The sequence below is a fragment of the Dendropsophus ebraccatus genome, chromosome 14 (assembly GCF_027789765.1).
Source record: "Dendropsophus ebraccatus isolate aDenEbr1 chromosome 14, aDenEbr1.pat, whole genome shotgun sequence".
NCBI lineage: Eukaryota > Metazoa > Chordata > Amphibia > Anura > Hylidae > Dendropsophus > Dendropsophus ebraccatus.
The window spans coordinates 40510099-40531592 of record NC_091467.1 but is presented as its reverse complement, the minus strand read 5'-3'; the positions used below and the strand labels follow the sequence as shown (position 1 = coordinate 40531592).

At 43.5% G+C, this 21494-nt stretch overlaps 1 protein-coding gene across 1 annotated transcript in view; it reads left to right on the top strand.

Moving 5' to 3' along the window:
• The first annotated feature begins 12437 nt into the window (after positions 1-12437).
• MYCBPAP (MYCBP associated protein) overlaps positions 12438-21494 on the top strand; it is a 57494-nt gene continuing 48437 nt past the window's right edge. The window contains exons 1-2 of the mRNA XM_069951790.1: positions 12438-12596; positions 16062-16192. Of these exons, the coding sequence (XP_069807891.1) occupies positions 12551-12596; positions 16062-16192 (177 nt within the window). The 5' untranslated portion in view covers positions 12438-12550. The remainder of the gene's footprint in view (positions 12597-16061; positions 16193-21494) is intronic.

Sequence of the window (21494 nt, the reverse complement as noted above, 5' to 3'; positions counted from 1 at the left end):
CCCACTATGCATATTCATACAAGCATAGTTAGGCCGCTTGTGCGCATGTGCAGGAAGCAGCCCATAACAAGCGGCCTTACTATGCATATATGAATATGCATAGTGGGCAGGCTAGGCGGAACGAGCTCTGAAATGCTCTGAACCCGCTAATTAGCATATCGGGAATTAGCAGAAAATGCCACTATACCGGACCCCACAGCAATAAGAAGTACAGCCCGGGAATCCTGAGGCAAAGACCGGCTGGCTCATATCAGCAGGTTCACTGGCCCGAACCTGCTGATAGTGCCGCTTTAATGCCATAATGTAAGCCTATAACTGTCACAGTAGGGCAATATAACCAGTCAGAAAGAACAAGTAGGAATAAGAATAAGGAAAGAGAGAATAAGAAAAAAAGGAATGAGATTACGTGCATATGTTTATGGGGGGGGGGGGGGGGGGGGGGGGGGGGGAGAGGTGTTAAGTGTACGTGTGTCCAGCACACAAGTGGGGGAAAGGTGGGTCAGTCCACAAAAAGGTGCCATCCACAACAGGCTCTCTGGAGTTGTTTATTATGTCCATTATTTACAGAAATCGGCTCCTTATTATGTCTTGTGGAGTTCAATTCTACAACCCACTCAGAGAGGAGTTGACATGTGGAAAGACTTCCAGTACCTAGGGATTATCAGCCTGGTCTCCATCAAGAGGTGCATCAGCATTCTCTTCTTAATAGATGGAAAATGCCGACCAGTGTAGACACTAAAATTGTGAATAATCCACAACAAGAAAAGTACTGTGACACTCACCTTTCTTGTTGTAGATATTACATGAACTAAACCCTGTGGGGCACATTTATCGAAGTTACAGCCTTGACATAAACCACGTAAAGTGCAGACTCTTACACTTTCTGTGGCATCCCCCTAGGGGAAAGGGGGTGGTGTTGGGATGCATTAAGATGGGAAGGAGGCGTGCTCACCTCCCGCACCTAGTTTATGATGCAGAAAACTAATGGTGCATTTACACAGAGAGATATATCTGACAGATCTTTTAAGCCAAAACCAGGAACAGACTATAAATAGAGAACAGGTCATACAGGAAAGACTGAGATTTCTCCTCTTTTCAAATCCATTCCTGGCTTTGGCTTAAAAAAGTCAGATAAATCTCTCTGTGTAAACGCACCATAAGTCTGCTCCAAAGCAGGTGTAGATTTCTGTGCAAGCCCTGCGATAGGCGCAGGTCCCACCGGCCTTACTAAGGGTGCCTTTACACAGATTTATCTGACAGATTTTTGAAGCCAAAGCCAGGAGCAGACTATAAACATAGAACAGGTAATAACGGAAAGACTGAGATTTCTTCTTTTCAAATCCATTCTTGCCTTTGGCTTCAAAAATCTTCCAGATAAATCTCTGTGTAAAGGGACCTTACGAGGCAACTCTAACCTACTGATAGCTCCCTATTGTGCACAGGGCACTGACAATGAAGGTAAGTCTCTTCCATGCAGTTTGTAGTTCAATACCATGTCTAGTAAGGCTGTTTTGAGAACTGGGGATGAGGCTACCACCCCCATAGCACCAATCTGGCCCCTGTCCAGCCCGCTTAATTGATAATCATTAGAAGGGATGGACTGATCGGGGGGCTGTAGCCCTGGCCCCAATGCTCCTAACAATCTAACTTAACTATTAAAATACAAAAATACCCAAATACAAAAATATTAAAATACAAACTACCTAAGAGCGTGAAGCAGGATAAACTCCCCTATGTCACTTCAGCAGTAGTGCCCAGGAAACAAGTATTCGATTCAGAGATACCGATTTATTTATTTTTTTTAAGCAAGCTGGGGTTCAATAAACCTGATGTAGAAATCTATATTGTTTCAGAACATCTATGGCTTTGACAAGAGTAGGCAGAAAGGAGTCTGTCACCTCCAACCCCTTCAATGGTGCTGTAGTATAACAGTTCATAAATGCATGTGAGAGGCTTGGTCAGGTTTATAGATCTTAAAGGGGTTGTCCAGCGAAAATCTTTTACTTTAAAATCAACTGGTGTCAGAAAGTTATATAGATTTGTAATTTACTTCTGTTTAAAAATCTTAAGTCTTCCCATACTTATCAGCTGCTGTATGTCCTGCAGGAGATGTTTCTTTTTTTCAGTCTGACATAGTGCTCTCTGCTACCACCTCTGTCCGAGACTGGAACTGTCCAGAGCAGTAGAAAATCCCCATAGAAAACCTCTCCTGGTCTGGACAGTTCCTATCTCAGACAGAGGTGGCAGCAGAGAGCACTGTGTAAGACTGAAAAGAAAACATTTCCTCGAGATTTTTAACCCTTTGAGGACCAGGCCCAAAATGACCCAGTGGACCGCGCAAATTTTGATCTTAGTGCTTTCGTTTTTCCCTCCTCCCCTTCTAAGAGCTCTAGCACTCTCAGTTTTCTATCTACAAGCCATGTAAGTGCTTGTTTTTTACAGGAATAGTTGTACTTTGTAATGGCGTCATTCATTTTACCATAACATGTATGATGGAATTCCAAATATATTATTTATGAAGATATAAATAGGTGAAATCGTAAGAAAGAATGCAATATGGTAACGTTTGGGGGGTTCCTGTGTCTATGTAATGCACTATATGGTAAAAGCGACATGATACCATTATTCTATAGGTCAGTCCGAACACAACCATATGCAGGTTACACAGATTCTCTAATGTTATATATATTTTTTTTTATGAAATCCTTTTTTTTGGCAATTAAATATTAATAAAATGGGCCTATTGTGACGCTTATAACGGTTTTATTTTTTCACCTATGGGGCTGTATGGGGTGTCATTTTTTCCGCCATGATCTCTAGTTTTTATTAATACCATATTTGTGAAGATCGGACGTTTTGATCACTTTTTATTGATTTTTTTAAATATATAATGTAACATAAAATCGGTAATCTGCGCACTTTTTCCCCTCTTTTCGTGTACGCCGTTTACCGGTCGCAATGACGCTTGTTATATTTTAATAGATCGGACAATTACGCATGCTACGGTATATTATATGTTTATCTATTTATTTATTTTTATATGTTTTATTTATATAATGGGAAAGGGGGGTGATTTCGACTTTTATTGGGGGAGGGGTTTTGGGGTAGTGTGTTAGTGTTTTGAACTTTTTTTTTTTACACTTTTGAAGTCCCTTTGGGGGACTTGTACATACATTACTTTGATTTATACACTGATGAATGCTATGCCATAGGCATAGCATTGATCAGTGTTATCGGCGCTCTGCTCATTGAGCCTGCCTGTGCAGGCTCAGTGTAGCAGATCGCCGATCGGACCGCATGGAGGCAGGTAAGAGACCTCCAGCAGTCCGTTTCAACGATCGGGACCCCCGCAGTCACACTGCGGGGGTCCCGATCGGTAAGTGACAGGGGACTCCCCCTGTCACTTACACTTAAACGCTGCGGTCGCGCCGCGATCGCGGCGTTTAAGGGGTTAATGACACGCGGCAGCGCGATCGCTGCAGCGTGTCATTACCGGTGAGGTCCCGGCTGCTCACTGCAGCCGGCCCCCACCTCCTATGAAGCGCGCTCCGCTCCGGAGCGCGCTTCATAGCGGGAATACCACCCATGACGTAAGGTTACGTCATGGGTCGTCTGGGGACAGACTTCCATGACGTAACCCTACGTCCAGGGTCGTCTAGGGGTTAAAAAAAAGTAAATAACAGATTCATCTGACATGTTATTGAAACCAAAGCCAGGAATGGACTATAAACAAAGAACAGGTCATAAAGGAAAGACTGATATTTCTCCTCTTTTAAAATCCATTCCTGGCTTTGGCTTTAATAATCTGTCAGATAAATCTGTCTGTGTAAACAAACCATAAGTAAAGGCCCTTGGCTGCAGAAGTAACTTATTGGCAGCCGCAATCATGTTGTGGTAGTGTCAACTTAAAATGCTGCGGTTGCTGTTGACCGCGGCATTTAAATGGTTAAATAACCGGCATAAGCAGGATAGCTGATGTCAGTCATTAACAGCAGGTGTTTACAGGATAAAGTAGCAGAAACCTGCTTAGTAAACTGCTACCCCTGCCTTATTAATTAAAATGTGGTAGTTAGGAAGGAGTTACGTTTGCTGCCCGCCAATACCCCCCCAGGTCCTTTTCGGAAGCAGTTTCACCCAGTGTTTTACTATTTAGCACAGTCATGTCAAACTCTGGCCCACGGGGCCATTATTTTTGGCCCGCCATGCAATTCAGAGTTTGAATTTCATCTGGCCCACCATGGCTACTATATAAGCAGGGCAGTTTCTAGGTAATTTTGACTACAGGGCGAATCCTGCTAAAAGCGCCCCCCCCCCCCCCCCCCCCCAAAAAAAAAAAAAAAAAACAGTTCAGTGACTCACAGGCGATGTCTTCTTTGATCTGAGGCATCACTTTCCCTTTTCCTCTCCATCTGGCCCAGTCCACCATGATGATTTCTTGCAGCAACAATTCATCTCTTGTGAACCTGCCAGACAAACATCTTAGGTTCCGCACTTTTACAACTTCCACTTCTTTTGTGTCTTGTGCAGTAAAGTCAGTAGGTATGTGAGTTGCCCCCTGTATGTAGGATCCCCTGCTGTGCCTCCATATAGTAATAATCCCTCTTTGCCCCCCCCATAGTATTAATCCTCCCTGTGCTCCCCCCATAGTAATAATCCCCCATGGTTTGTTCACATATAGTAATAAACCCACCTGTGCAGTCCCCATAGTAATACCCCTCGTGCCCTTCCCCCATAGTAATAAGCCCCCCCTGTGCTCCCCCACCCATAGTACTAAGCCCGCCTGTGCTCCCCACCCATAGTAATAAGCCCCCTTATGCTCCCCCACCCATAGTAATAAGCCCCCCTGTGCTCCCCCACCCATAGTAATAAGCCCCCCTGTGCTCCCCCACCCATAGTAATAAGCCCTCTGTGCTCCCCCACCCATAGTAATAAGCCCCCCTGTGCTCCCCCACCCATAGTAATAAGCCCCCCTGTGCTCCCCCACCCATAGAAATAAGCCCCCCTGTGCTCCCCCACCCATAGAAATAAGCCCCCCTGTGCTCCCCCACCCATAGTAGTAAGCCCCCCTGTGCTCCCCCACCCATAGTAAAATGCCCCCCTGTGCTCCCCCACCCATAGTAATAAGCCCCCCTGTGCTCCCCCATAGTAGTAACCCCCCTGTCCTCCCCATCCATAGGAATAAGCCCCCCTGTGCTCCCCCACCCATAGAAATAAGCCCCTCTGTGCTCCCCCACCCATAGTAGTAAGCCCCCCTGTGCTCCCCCACCCATAGTAGTAAGCCCCCCTGTGCTCCCCCACCCATAGTAAAATGCCCCCCTGTGCTCCCCCACCCATAGTAATAAGCCCCCCTGTGCTCCCCCATAGTAGTAACCCCCCTGTCCTCCCCATCCATAGGAATAAGCCCCCCTGTGCTCCCCCACCCATAGTAATAAGCCCCCCTGTGCTCCCCCACCCATAGTAATAAGCCCCCCGTGCTTCCCCCATAGTAGTAAGCCCCCCGTGCTCCCCCCCATAGTAGTAACCCCCCCTGTGCTCCCCCACCCATAGTAGTAAGCCCCCCTGTGCTCCCCCACCCATAGTAATAAGCCCCCCTGTGCTCCCCCACCCATAGTAATAAGCCCCCCTGTGCTCCCGCACCCATAGTAATAAGCCCCCCTGTGCTCCCCCACCCATAGTAGTAACCCCCCCATGCTTTGTCCACACAAAAAAAAACAAACCATTATACTCACCTTGTTCCAGCATACAGCAGGTCCCTCTCTCCTCTTCTCTCTTCAGCAGGCGCAGTGATATGACGTCATTGCGCCGGCTCAGGGAGAAGATGTCTGCAGCGGCCTGCAGAGTGCTCGGCAGGGTCCGGCCGGTCCATGGGGGGGCGGAGCTACGTTCGGGCAGGGGGGGGCTACGTTCGGGCGGCAGGGAGGAACAACGTTCGGGCACCAGTCTTGCCCTGTGATGGGGCACAGGGGCAGGGGGTCACAGAGCTAGGTGATGGGGTGAGCGGGCGGGCGGCTGGGGGTACGCGCAGCTCAGTGGAGCCACCAGCGCCCCCAAGCTGTCGGTGCCCCGTGCGGTCGCCCGGCCCGCCCGCCTCTAGAAACGGCCCTGTATATAAGACACTATAAAGAAGGGCTGGCTACTATATGAGACTATGGGGGAGGGCTGGCTACTATATGAGATTACTAAGGAGGTTTGGCTACTATATAAGAGACTATGGGGGAGGGCTAGCAACTATATGAGATTACTGCGGAGGGCTGGCCACTATATGAGATTACTGGGGAGGGCTGGCTACATATATAAGAGACTCTATGGGGGAAGGCTCGCTACTGTATGAGACTATTAGGGAGGGCTAGCTACTATATAAGAGACTATGGGAAGGGCTGGCTACTATATAAGACTATTAGGGAGGGCTGGCTACTATATGAGACTGGGGAGGGCTGGCTACTTTATTAGAGACTATAAGGAGGGCTGGCTACCAAATGAGACTATGGGGAGGGCTGGATACTGTATAAGAGACTATAGGGGAGGGCTGGCTACTATATAAGACTATTAGGGAGGGCTGGCTACTTTATTAGAGACTATGGGGAGGGCTGGCTACTATATGAGACTATTGGGGATGACTGGTTACTATATAAGACTATGGGGAAGGGCTAGCTACTATATAAGACTATCGGGGGGCTAGCTACTATTTGGGATCTATTGGGAGGGCTGGCTAATATGTGGGCAATTTCGGTTGGCTTTGGTACTACATGGGGTATTATTGGGAAGTTGGCTATTACGTGGGTTGGGGTTTAATCATATCATAGCAATTTATCATGTCATTTATCATAGTGCTGGGAGTTGTACACCACTGACAGTACCAGGAACACGGCATTCGCGCTTCATTAACTATCAAGGTTCGCCGGCGACTTTGTCCAATTTTTTAATTTTTGACCACTGTGTATTTGAGTTTGACACCCCTGATTTAGCACATAATTGCACGTTTTATTTCAAGTGCATAACGTCACAATTATCCACATACATTTGCCATTTCTCTCCCCAAGCCTCTAGCTCTCCTAAATCCCTCTGTAATATTATATTATCCTCCTCTGTAGTGATTAACTTATTATTAACAGATGGGGGAGACATCTAGATGAGAAGACTCATTGTTAGTTCCATAGCGTAAAGATGAAATATGGGATTTCCATCTCTGCAGAGAGAGCAAAGCCTTTGGATTGGATACCGTCAGAGTATATTGTTGAAATAAGCCCCCACAGGCGTCTGTGATCTAATAACGCCAATCTGAGGAAATTATCAAATGGCTTTGGATTGGGCAGAAAACTAAAAACGTGCATAGACATTAAATTACATTTGTCCAGATGAAAGCAGAATGTTATTCTCGTGTAAGTAAGCTAGTGTGGTGAGCTCATAATCAGAGAAAATAATGAAATCTGTTTGGATGGGGCAGAAAATGAGGTGGTAAAGGCATGTCGAGTGTGTAAATATTCGTAAAAATGTGAATAAGGAATGTGATATTTTTTTTGCATTTGTTTAAAAGCGCAGGAGGTTATTCTTATATAAGTGAGCTAATGTCTATAGGGCATATCAGGAAGGAAAAGTTAATAATATAATTAGCCTTAGCTGATTGCCCTCAGGTGATATACAACAGGTGTTTTATCTTGACCAGAGAAAATATCAGCACGGAGGGTGCATGGACCACAGTTCGGCCATCCCTATAACGTTATAAAAAATAAAGTGTATATTGCAAAACTGCTTACAACCCTTGTTGATTTCTTTAAAAAATAAATAAAAAAACTGCAAGAGTGCCTTTAACCCCTAGACGACCCATGACGTACGGGTACTGCATGGGCGCCTGTCACCAGATGACCCATGACGCACCCATATGTCATAAGCTACTGCAGCGCTATGAAGCGCGCTCCCAAGCTCCTGTCACCTACCAATCAAGATCCCCGCAGTGTGGTGGACTGTCAGAGGTCTCTTACCTTCCTCCGTGTAGTTTGAAAATGGCCATTTGTCAGCTGATCGCATTTTTTGTGCAGCCAATCAAATAATCAGTATCGGCCACACATGGCTACATGAACAAATCAACTCTGCTGCAAGGCGAAGAGTGCCTGATGTAACTGCACTGTATTCACTTATATGGTGTGCACAATGTGTAAAGCTGGAGCTACCTCTATATGGTTGCTATATTGGTCTGGGGATTCTCTTTGCTAAACAATGGTTCTAAAAGTTGGTGCTACTGGGAAGAGAGTGTCTTCATAGGAGGTGGGGGCCGGCTGCAGTGAGCAGCCGGGACCTCACCGGTAATGACATGCTGCAGCGATTGCGCTGCCGCGTGTCATTAACCCCTTTAAACTCCGCGATCGCGGCACGACCGCAGCGTTTAAGTATAAGTGACAGGGGGAGTCCGGGTGACTGTGACTGTGTGACTGTGCGGGTCCCGATCGTTGAAACGGACCGCCGGAGGTCTCTCACCTGCCTCCATGCGGTCCGATCGGCGATTTGCTACACTGAGCCTGCACAGGCAGGCTCAATGAGCAGAGCGCCGATAATACTGATCAATGCTATGCCTATGGCATAGCAATCATCAATGTAGAAATCAAACTAGTGAATGTAAAAGTCCCCCAAAGGGAAAAAAGTTCAAAACACTATTACACTACCCCAAAATCCCTCCCCAATAAAAGTTGAAATAACCCCCCCTATCCTATTATATAAATAAAACATATAAAAATAAATAAATAGATAAACATATAATATACCCTAGCGTGTGTAATTGTCCGATCTATTAAAATATAACAAGCGTCATTGTGAGCGGTGAACGGCATACACAAAAAGAGGGGAAAAAGTGCGCGGATTACCGATTTTATGTTACATTATATATTTAAAAAAATCAATAAAAAGTGAAAAACGTCAAAACGTCCGATCTTCACAAATATGGTATTAATAAAAACTAGAGATCATGGCGGAAAAAAATGACACCCCATACAGCCCCGTAGGTGAAAAAATAAAACTGTTATAAGTGTCACAATAGGCTCATTTTATTAATATTTAATTGCCAAAAAAAAGGATTTCATAAAAAAAATATATATATAACATTAGGGAATCTGTGTAACCTGCATATGGTTGTGTTCGGACTGACCTATACAGTAATAATATCATGTCGCTTTTACCATATAGTGCATTACGTAGACACAGAAACCCCCCAAACGTTACCATATTGCATTCTTTTTTACGATTTCACCAATTTATATCTTCATAAATAATAGATTTGGGATTCCGTCATACATGTTATGGTAAAATGAATGACGCCATTACAAAGTACAACTATTCCTGTAAAAAACAAGCACTTACATGGCCTGTAGATAGAAAACTGAGAGTGCTAGAGCTCTTAGAAGGGGAGGAGGGAAAAACGAAAACACTAAGATCAAAATTTGCGCGGTCCACTGGGTCATTTTGGGCCTGGTCCTCAAAGGGTTAAAGACGGGGCCAATTTTCATTTTTGCGTTTTTGGTTTTTCCTCCATAGCACTTGCATTTTTCCACCTAGAAACCCACATGAGCCCTTATTTTTTACGCCACTAATTGTACTTTGCAATGACAGCCTGAATTTTTGCATAAAGTATACTGCGAAACCAGAAAAAAATTCAAAGTGTGGTGAAATTGAAAAAAAAAATGCATTTCTTTTATTTGGGAGGAATGTGTTTTTACGCCATTCGCCCTGGGGTAGAACTGACTTGTTATGCATGTTCCTCAAGTCGTTACGATTAAAATGATATATAACATGTATAACTTTTCTTTTATCTGATGGCCGGTAAAAATTTCAAACTATTGTTAACAAATATACGTTCCTTAAAATCGCTCTATTCCCAGGCTTATAACGCTTTTATCCTTTGGTCTATGGGGCTGTATGGGGTGTCATTTTTTGCGCCATGATGTTTACTTTCTATCGGTACCTTGATCGTGCATATACGACTATTTGATCGCTTTTCATTACATTTTTTCTGGATTTGATGCAACCAAAAATGCGCAATTTTGCACTTTGTGATTTTTTTGCGCTTACACCATTTACCGTACGAGATCAGGATTAATTAACAGTTCGGGCGATTACGCATGCGGCAAAAGCAAACATGTTTATTTATTTATTTACTTTTATTTAAAACCTGGGAAAAGGGGGGTTCAGACTTTTATTAGGGGAGGGGGCTTTTTACTTATAACAATACTTTTTTTTTTTTTTTTACAAATATACTAGAAGCCCCCCTGGGGGAGTTCTAGTATATACACTTTGATCTCTCATTGAGATCTTTGCTGTATAGTAATACAGCAAAGATCAATGAGATAGTCACTCGTTTGCTTTCGGCTGCTGCAGCCAAAAACAAACTAGTGCCGAGCTGGGGACGGCGCCATCTTGGAGCGGTCCCCGGCCGGCAGCAATAACGGAGATCGCTCCGGAGGAACGATCTCCTCCACTAGACAACAGGGATGTGCTGCGTCCGGTAATCGGATGCAGCTGTCATGTTTGACAGCTGCATCTGATTACTGTATTAGCGGGCATGGCGATCGGACCGTGCCCGCTACAAGGGGCAACCGGAACTGTGGCGGTTCAGAGCGGGGTCGCCGCGCGGCCCCGCTCTGAACACCTCCTGGGGACATATGACGTACGGGTACGTCATGCGTCCTTAAGAGGTTAAAGGGGTTATCTAGTGCTACGTCATGCGTCCTTAAGAGGTTAAAGGGGTTATCTAGTGCTACAAAAACATGGCCACTTTCTTCCAGAGACAGCCCTACGTAGGGATGGGCGATTAATGAAATTTATTTAATCGATTTCTATTTCTTTGAAAATCATAAATTAGATTTTACTACTACTACCCACAATACTTCTCCCAATACTGCTCTACTGCTTGCACTATCATTGCTGCTACTACTACTACCCCGTATACTGCTCTACTACTACTCCAAAAACTGCTACTACTACGCCCACTACTGCTACTCCCCTTATCTACTACTACACCCCTCATCTTCTATGCTTCTACACCCATTATCCACTATACGTCTACTACTACACCCTGCATAAAATAAATTTAATAAAAAATTAAGATTTAAATCGAGAAAAAAAAAAATATCGAAATTTTCTTTTTTGGCCATATCGCCCAGCCCTAGCCCCACTCTTGTCTCTAGCCTGGGCGGGGTTTTAATGCTCAGTTCCATTGAAGCGAATGGAGCTTAATTGCAAACCGCACCTGAACTGGTGACAAGAGTTGAGTTGTCTCTGAAAGAAAGTGGCCATGTTTTCGTAGCGCTGGATAACCCCTTTAAGGCCCCTTTCCCACTGAGGAAAGGTAGCGGAATTCCGCGACGGAATTGTCCGCCGCGGAATGCGTTAGCCTCCCGCTCATAATGGGAGTCTATGGGAGGCGCGCGCTCCTGCCCTGTCCGCGCTGAAGAATGAACATGTTCATTCTTCAGCGCGTACAGAGCAGGAGCGCGCGCCTCCCACAGACTCCCATTCCTCAGTGGGAACAGGGCCGAACAGCTGACTTAGCAGGGTCTATAAACGGCTTCAGCTCCCTCAATAGGGCCAGGTATACCGTAGCCATCATAATAGCAACAGCATCCATGGGAAGGACAGTTTGCTTATGTATATTGCCTTATGTTAACTGCTGTAAATCTTCCTAACTGCTGACACCCTTAGGACCCTATTCCAGCGGACGATTATCGTTCGCATAATCGTTAACCATACGAACCCCTCATATATCGTTCTGTGATTCCAGAATGTAGAAAGATCTTTTATTACATAGTAAGAAGAGTCAAAGAGGTTTTCCCAAGCTCCTGAAGTGCACCAGGCTGTTATAAGTACACCTCCTGGAAGAAGCATTCCAGCTTGGGAAAGATTCCTTGTACCAGAGAATAAAAACATTTTTCTACATCCTGGAAGCACAGCTGGATATATGAAAGGGACACGTGTCTCTTTGACCCAACAGCTATATAACAGTTTCATCAGTTTGGAACATATATTACAGCTGAGAGATTCCATTACATTCTTTTCATGCATTATAAACAGGGCTGAACTGGCCATCTGGCATTTTGGGCAAGTGCCATATGAGCCGGTGCCCTCCTGGATTGGTCTTGTCTGCCTCCTAGTGATGTGCTATTACCGTGGACTGGCGCCACTATAACTATGCGCTTGTGTATGTAACATACAAGACTACTGCTATAGATGTAATAATACAGCTATGGTCCATATACCCGTACCTAGCCCCGCCCACAAACAGCAAATCCCGTGAAAGTCGTCTACTCCAGCGCTCAGCCCGCCCACGAGCGCACACGCCTCAGCTCTTTGCTAAGGCGGTGCCTCTCGGGTGCGCGCACGCTGTATGACGTCGGTAAGAGCCGCTGGAGAGCTGGTACATGCCGTATGTAAGCATGCCGTATGTCGTGCTGCTCCTGTTCGCACGCGCTTATGGGGCTTGTAGTTTATGTTAAAAAAAAAAATGGTGGGCGGGTACGTATGGCTTGCTTGTGTACCGTTTCCATAGATACGCATCTTCCAGGACAGCATGGCGAACAAAGCAGGGAAAAGAGAGTCTCGTACCAGAACTCCGGGTAATCGATGTGTAGGGACCAGTGGTCGCCCGGCTTGTCTGGGACGCTGCTATAGGATGTGTGGGAGTTATGGCAGCACATACACGGCCTTAATAAATGGATGTGTAACTATGGAAGGGGTCACTCCTGTTACACAGGCTCCATCTCCTTGTGAGGACAGCAGAGGCTCCTCCAGTGATTCGGGGGATGCAGGGGGCTTGATAAACTACAAACACTTAGGAGAGGAATAGGTATCCCCAACAACATAGATCTTGTAGGGCTGTCACTTTAAAGGGGTTATCTGGCGCATCAAAAACATGGCCACTTTTTCCCCTCGTTTGTCTCCAGTTCAGGTGTGGTTTGCAATTAAAGAGGACCTGTCACTCCCGCTGCCCGTCAGAGCCCGGCCGACCCCCCCGCTAGAGCCCCTTATACTCACCTCGTTCCCGAAGTCCCGCTTCCGGGACGGAGATATCACCGTAGGAAGTCCGGCGCGTGCGCTGCTGAGGTAGGTCCGACGCTCCTGAGATGAGTTCAATGCCCATAGAGAATGATGACTCCATTCATTCTCTATGAGCGTCAGACTCATCTCAGCAGCACGCGCGCCGGACTTCCCACAGTGATATCTCCGTCCCCGGACTGGTTCCAGGAACGAGGTGAGTATAAGGGCCTCTGACCCAGCACGGGGGGTGACAGGTTCCCTTTAAGCTCCATTTACTACAATGGAACTGAGTTTGAAACCCCACTCAATCTGGAGACAAGAGTGGGGGGAAAGTGGCCATGTTTTTGTTGCGCTCGATAACCCCTTTAATAGCAAACCACACCTGAACTGGAGACAAGAGTGGAGCAAAAGTGGCCATGTTTTTGTAGTGCTGGATAACTCCTTTAATTTAGCAAACTTGCTGCCTCTTCATGATGTGCTGTTCTTTTCCTGCACTGTTGACAGCTGGTTGTCTAGATTATTGACCACCACCACTCATCCTGGTTTTGCACTGCACCCCTCCGCTGCTGTTGCAGGGAATGTCAGTATGGTCCCATTCACCGGACTGCAGCTCTCTGCATAGCTAGGTTACCAGGAGCGCTGCTCTGCAGGCAAAACTATAACCCCTTCATGCTGACACTCATGATCACTGGCAGTATGGCTTCTTCTGGTATAGCCCAGTGACTTATCATCATTTGATGGAAATACCCAATACTTAAAAGTTGTGTTACCAGTGACTGTTATGCTAAAGATTTGTAATTTACTTATATAAAAAAAAAGTTTCTAGTACTTATCAGCTGCTGGATGTTCTGCAGGAAGTGGTATTCTTTCCAGTCTGGAGAGTAGGAAAAGTTTTCTCTCTCTTTTTTTTTTTTTTTTTTTGTAACAGTACAGGCAATTATTTTTGCAAGTAGAAGTTTTCTATTGGCATTTGTTTTGGACATTTCCTGACATGGACAGAAGTGGCAGCAGAGAGCACTGTATCAGACTGAAAAGAATATACCACCTCCTGCAGGACATACAGCAGCTGATAAGTACTAGACAACTATATATATTTTTTTAATGCTGCGTTTACACGGAACGATTATCATTCGAATTCGCACGATAACGATCGAATTCGAGCGATAATCGTACGTGTAAGCGCTGCAAACGACAAACGAGAAATCGTTCATTTTAATCTTACAACAAGTTCTAAAATCATCGTTTGTCATTCGCAAAAAATTTGCAGATCATTCGCCGATTTAACCAATGTGTGAGATAGGCTTAAGCGATCTCCAAAGGAATTTTTGTACGATATATCGTACCGTCTAAACGCTGACCGTTATGAAAAAACGCAGCATTATAGAAGTAAATTACAAATCTCTTGCACTTTCAGTTGATTTGAAGAAGAAAAAAATTGTGAAAAACCCTTTAAGTACTGTCCTACTTTCTCCCCTATAGATGAGTATTCCACGTTAGCCACATCGTAAATAAATATTATACCTCTACCTATACATCATGCTATTAAATGTTATTACCGCCATACATTGGCCAGGTCAATACTGGGCTGATCGGGTGCAGTCAACAACTAAATGCAGTCACCTACCGTAAAAAAAAATTATCTTTATTGCAACCCTGAAGTGTCGGAGAGGTGGGGCCATGCCTGACCTTATTTCAGTGACACTGTGCAGCAATAAAAAGCATTTTGTTAGGTGATTGCAGCCACAGACACGCAGGCTAGTTTTACTCCTTATATAGCTATGTAGCCATATAATGAGTTTTTTTTCTTCTTCATCTAGTTTGCTTTTATTATTACCTTTTTTTTAATCTTAGGGTAGATATGTTTTACCAATCATATCTGCTGGAAGTTTACAAACAATAGGAGATGCTCGGCGCAATCTTTCCATCAACTAACCTTAGATTGTAGCCTCTTGTTCTTTTAGGGGACAAACACACACAACGTATACGCTGCGTATTTACTGCTGCGATACGCAGCAGATTAGATCTATATAACTGAACAGAGCATCAAATCTGCTGCAGATCTGCTGCGTATCTGCTGCGTATATGGTGTGTGTGTTTGTACCCTTAGGGTATGTTCACACTGAGTAAATAAAGTGGAATTCCGCGGCGGAACTCTCCGTTGTGTAAATCCGCCTGCTTAAGTGTCCCATAGCCTGTTTGTGGGAGGGCTCGCTCGCCTCCGCTGCCGCCGCTCTCCGCTTAAGGGTGCGTTCACATGTACAGGATCTGCAGCAGATTTGAAATTGCATATTCAAAGCAAATGTGGGCCATCAAATCTGCTGTGGATCTGCTGCAGATTTTATTCTGCACCATTAAATCTGCTGCAGATCCTGTATGTGTGAACGCACCCTAAATACTTGACATAGGATTCCGCCTGATTTACTCAGTGTGAACATACCCTTATAGCTGACAGTTTCCATTTATTGTGGTACACACCACAATGCAGCAAATTTTAAAAGAAATACTGTCATCAGAAATGTCAAAAGTCAATGATCGCACCAATGTAATCCTCTCCCCTTGGATATATAGTGAGTGAGTTAGAAATTCTGGGAGCTGGAGAGTGAAGCACACTGCTGTGTGTTCCCGCCAGCTGTGTTCTTGGGGGGAAAACATCATTGGCTCTTTACTTACCATATACCTCTGGCCCCCATGGCCCCCTGTGCCAGTAACATAATAATAATAATAATAATAATAATAATAATAATAATAATAATAATCCATCTTTGACTATGGCTGGTTTTTTTTTTTGTTTTTTTTTACTTGATATTATATTGGATTTTCTTCAATTACATACAAGAATGTTACATGTATTGATGTGTCTCTGACATCTGATTTAATAATATATGACAATATTCGCATTTTTCCTGAAAATACTTTTTTTTTTTTTAAATCAAAGAAATACATAATATAGTATAAATGTATTGGGGGAAACCCAGTAGATGCGTCTCTAATTCTTACTACTTCATGCTGTAAGGTCTGTTTTATATAGATTTGTTATGTTGCAGAGAAGAAGAAGTTGAAGCCATTTGAGCAGTCGACCTCCTCTGTACCAGAACAGACAGAGGCGGCTGCAAGTACAGTGCTGAAAAATGATGAAATCCAGGCTCTGGCTATCAGACTCGAGGACCTGGAGAAGGTAACATTCTCTTATGGGCACATTCACATAGTCTTTTAGTTTATAGTGGTTTGCATTTACTGATGAAATGTATACGTTTGTATTGTATGTTAAGTATTGATTAAGTATTAGTGCAGCTTCATCTAGAATATGAAGTTCAGGTCTGAGGTTCAGTTCACACGGTCTTGTGCATGTGACAGACAGAGGATCTTCCGGTGGGCCCCCAGCTTTAGATCCTGCACAAACACTGACTGACATGTTGTTTCTCACTGGTTCCTCTTTTTCCACTGGTTCCATTTTTCTTGTAGGAGCAGTGAAATAGTTAACTCAAAAACTGTTTTATAGGGATTTGTCCCCATTAACCCTTTTCTGACCCTCCTGACCGTCCATCTGTTATCATTGACCACAGTTTCTGGTGGCAACAGCATGGCAATATTGTAGGCCTTTTTCATGCTGCCATCATTGTTCCTGTTTTACCATGATGGTGTTGCTGGATTTGTCAGATGACAGACATTAATGATGCGTTTACACGGAACGATTATCGTGCAAATTCGCACGATAACGATTGAATTTGAATGATAATCGTACGTGTAAACACTGCGAATGATCAAACGACGAACGAGAAATCGTTCATTTTGATCTTACAACATGTTCTAAAATCGTTGTTCGCAAAAAATTCGCAGATCGTTCCGTGTAAACAGTCGTTCGCCGATTTAACCAATGTGTGAGATAGGCTTAAGCGATCGCAAAACGAATTTCTGTACAATATATCGTACCTTCTTAGCGCTGATCGTTATGAAAAAAAAATTGTTACTCCGACATCGTTAATCGTACAATCGGGCCAATTATCATTTCATGTAAACGCAGCATAACATCATCATATTAAGGACCCAACTGCCTTATGATGCCTGTTTGAGTTCTGGGTTATGCTGCATTATTTTTCCTGTCTCAAGTCTTCCAGTACTTATCAGTTGCTGTATGTCCTGCAGGAAGTGGTGTATTCTTTCCAGTCTGTAGAGCAGGAGAGGTTTTCTATGGGAATTTACTATTGCTCTTGACAGTTCCTGTCATAGACAGAGGTGGCAACATTGTGTCAGACTGGAAAGAATACACCCTTTCCTGCAGAGTGTACAGCAGCTGATAAGTACTAGAGATTTTTTAATTAAGTAAATTACAAATCTCTGTCACTTTTTGAAACCTGTGGAATTTAAAATATTTTTTTTTCTATGGAGTACTTCTTTAATTTCTTTCCTACCTAAAATGTATAGATTGGTCATGTACCTAGTGGAGAAGTATAGAGCAAGCTTAAGAGCTCAGGCCAGTGCATACTTAGCAGGTCCCAGAGGCTAACAACTAATTTACCCTTCTAACAGGATACTTTCTGACTGTGCATGTATCTTATTGTGAAATCCTAGTCTGATACGTTGGTATGATCTGGTATGATGGTATTTTTATAATAGACGAAAGTAAATTTATTTCTCAAAATTCCTAGAAATGTTCTTCTAAATGTGATTTAGCATTTAGCATAGATTCTGCACATCAGATGTCACCACAAGTTCCCCTTAAGGACTAGAAACCTACTCTGTGTTGCTTCCTCCACAGCTGGAGAATACTTCCTAAATCTTTATTACAGATAAGCATTTTTAAAAATAGCATTCCAGTAGCTTCCTTCTATGAGGAATCCTAGACCTGGTTCTACAAGGGAAGGTGTCCTGGTACCTTGTATTGTCATCTGAGATTCTGAGGTACAAAGCCCAGGAAGCCTGAACATAGCTAGTCCTGCCTGGCCTTGGTTGGGGTTCAGCTCCTACTGTAGATTCTCTTGATATCTTAAAGGGTTTAGGTAACTGTCCATAACATATCTGCATGGTATCATTATCGCTTCTGTAAATATGCTGATATTTTATTGCGAGGTAAATAAAGAATCTTTCAGAGTTGGCATGTTTTGTGTAATAGCTGCGCAGTGTTGCTGATCAATCCTGTGGCTATTGGCGACCACACTGGAGACATGGTTTTTGATCGCATGTGATACTGCATTCATCTAAACCTCTAAACCAGGCTAGGCAACCTTTTATAGGAGGAGATCTACTGTTAGAGTCTTGAGACTTACTTGGTACCAAGTTGCAGGCAAAACCAATAGAAATAACATCCAGTGACTTACTTCTGATCTCTTCTGTAGTTGGAATTGGTATAAGCTCTTCCAGCCATGACTCATTTCTGCAGTAAGAGTGCCAGTCAGAGCGCTGCCATAGCCATACCTTCACACTTTTAGTGAATGGAAAGAAGGATGTGCTAAACTGTAGCATTTTCTTTTTGTGTCAAGCTGCACCCTTTACTTACACCTAATCCATGCCATCTTTTCGTGGCAAAGCCAATTTTAGTTTTTGCTCTTTGTGTTAAGGCAATAGTGCATTTATTTGTTTATGTTATTTATGTTACTCAAGTCAGTATAGTTATAACAATTATCAGTTTATATACCTATAGGCCTGTCTGTAGAACACATCGGCTTCCCAAGATCTTTCTGATATGGCCACAAGACCACCTATGAAAGATAATCCTGGCCATTTAAATGCTGCTGTCAGTTTTGACGGTGGCATTTAAACAGTCAAAGGAGAAGTCCGGCAAAACTTTTTATTAAAGCATTGTATTGCCCCTCAAAAGTTACACAAATCACCAATATACACCAATATACACAAGTGCTTTTTTCCCTGGACTTACTATTGCATCAAGGCTTCACTTCCTGGATAAAATGGTGATGTCACGACCCGACTCCCAGAGCTGTGCAGGCTATGGCTGCTGTTCCCTGATGCAGGGAAAACACCTACCAGCCTGCCCACGACTGTAGGGCTCCTCTCCAGGCTGGTACTGGTCGCACCACCATCTGAAATTCAGACATCACACAGCTGCTGTTATATCAGTGGGTGCTGATTCGGCAACCGCTGTGTGATATCTGAATTTCTGAACATTCCGCCATTTTTTTCTATGGGGGAATTTTTGCTCTTTAAATGTAAATTCCTTAAAGAGAACCAATTATGGACGAAAATTTAAATTTTTTAATTCCCTAATTTCATTATTTTATTGACATTTGTAAATATAATCAATTATTTTTATGGCCATGTTTTTTAATTATTTACTTTTTACTTTCCTGTCTCACGCCGGCTCTTTTTAAAAGAGTCGGCACGAGATAGTAAACTCCTGTCATGCAGAGCACATGCCTCTGCAGTCTGTATCCTATACTTTACCTAATCCTCTTCTTCGGTGCAGCAAGGCCGGGCGCCGCCATCTTGATTACGTCATTTAGGTTCCAGCGGTGGAACGCAAGTAACGTAATCAAGATGGCGGTGCCAAGCCTTGATGCACCGAAGAAGAGGATTAGGTAAAGTATAAGATACAGACTGCAAATGCAGTCTGTATCTTCATGAAGTCTATCTATGAACATACAGACTGCCTTTGCAGTAAGTATCTTATATTTTACCTACTGCATCGGAATAAAGATTAGGTAAAGTATAAGATACAGATTGCATATGCAGTCTGTATCTTCATGAATAGACTTAGGGAGAGAGGCACTTTTATGACAGGGACAGTTACATTTAGGTGATAGGCTCTCTTTAACCCCTTAGCGTCCCATGACGTACCTGGTACGTCATGGTGGCGCAGGGGGAGTTCAGAGAGGGGTCCCGTCGGGAACCCACTCTGAAGGGCACCGCTCCCGGCTGGTATCTGTAGCTGGGGAGCGCCTCTATCAGCCGGCGTGGGTCCCGTTGCCGCGCCGGCTAATTAAGCATTTAAATACAGCTGTCATACCTGACAGCTGCATTGAAATGCTTTGTATCGCACGTCCCTGGTGTCTAGTGGGTCGGATATCCCCCCCGATGCGATCGCGGGGGGAGATCCGTTCTTCTGCCCGTGCCGGGCCTCAGTGTCGCAATGACGCTAATCCACGCTCGGCAATAGATTGCTATGGCCTGCAGCAGGCCAAAGCAATCTATCACCGATCAAATGGATCTTTGCTGTGTATATACACAGCATTGATCTCTATGAGAGATCAGTGCTGTGTATATACAAGTCCCCCAGGGGGACTTATAGTTATTGTAAAAAAAAAGTAAAAAAGTGTTTTTATTAATAAAAATCCCCCTCCCATATTAAAAGTCCAAATCACCCCCCTTTTCCCATTTTATAAATAATTAAATAAACAAACATGTTTGGTATTGCCGCATGCGTAATCACCCAAACTATTAAATTATCACATTCCTGATCTCGCACGGTAAACAGCATCAGCGCAAAAAAATTCCAAAGTGCAAAATTTCGCATTTTTGGTTGCATCAAGTCCAGAAAAAATGTAATAAAAAGTGATCAAAAAGTCGAATATGCACAATCAAGGTACCGATTGAAAGGACATGTCATGGCGCAAAAAGGGACACCTCACACAGCCCCATAGACCAAAGGATAAAAGCGCTATAAACATGGGAATAGAGCGATTTTAAGGAACATATATCTGTTAACAATGGTTTGAATTTTTTAAAAGCCAGCCAATAAAAAAAAATAAATAAATAAATATATATATATATATATATATATATATATATATATATATAAATTGAATTTAATTGCTAAACTTTCAGAAACCAGTTGATTTGAAAGAAAAAAATGTCACGGCATTCCCCTTTAACCCTTTGAGGACCAGGCCCAAAATGACCCAGTGGACCGCGCAAATTTTGATCTTAGTGTTTTCGTTTTCCCCTCCTCCCCTTCTAAGAGCTCTAGCACTCTCAGTTTTCTATCTACAAGCCATGTAAGTTCTTGTTTTTTACAGGAATAGTTGTACTGTGTAATGGCGTCATTGATTTTACCATAACATGTATGATGGAATTCCAAATATATTATTTATGAAGATATAAATAGGTGAAATCGTAAATAAGAATGCAATATGGTAACGTTTGGGGGGTTCCTGTGTCTACGTAATGCACTATATGGTAACAGTGACATGACACTATTATTCTATAGGTCAGCCCGAACACAACCATATGCAGGTTACACAGATTCTCTAATGTTATATATGTATTTTTTAATGAAATCCTTTTTTTTGGCAATTAAATATTAATAAAATGGGCCTATTGTGACGCTTATAACGGTTTTATTTTTTCACCTACGGGGCTGTATGGGGTGTCATTTTTTCTGCCATGATCTCTAGTTTTTATTAATACCATATTTGTGAAGATCGGACGTTTTGATCACTTTTTATTGTTTTTTTTAATATATAATGTAACATAAAATCGGTAATCTGCGCACTTTTTTCCCTGTTTTCGTGTACGCCGCTAACCGA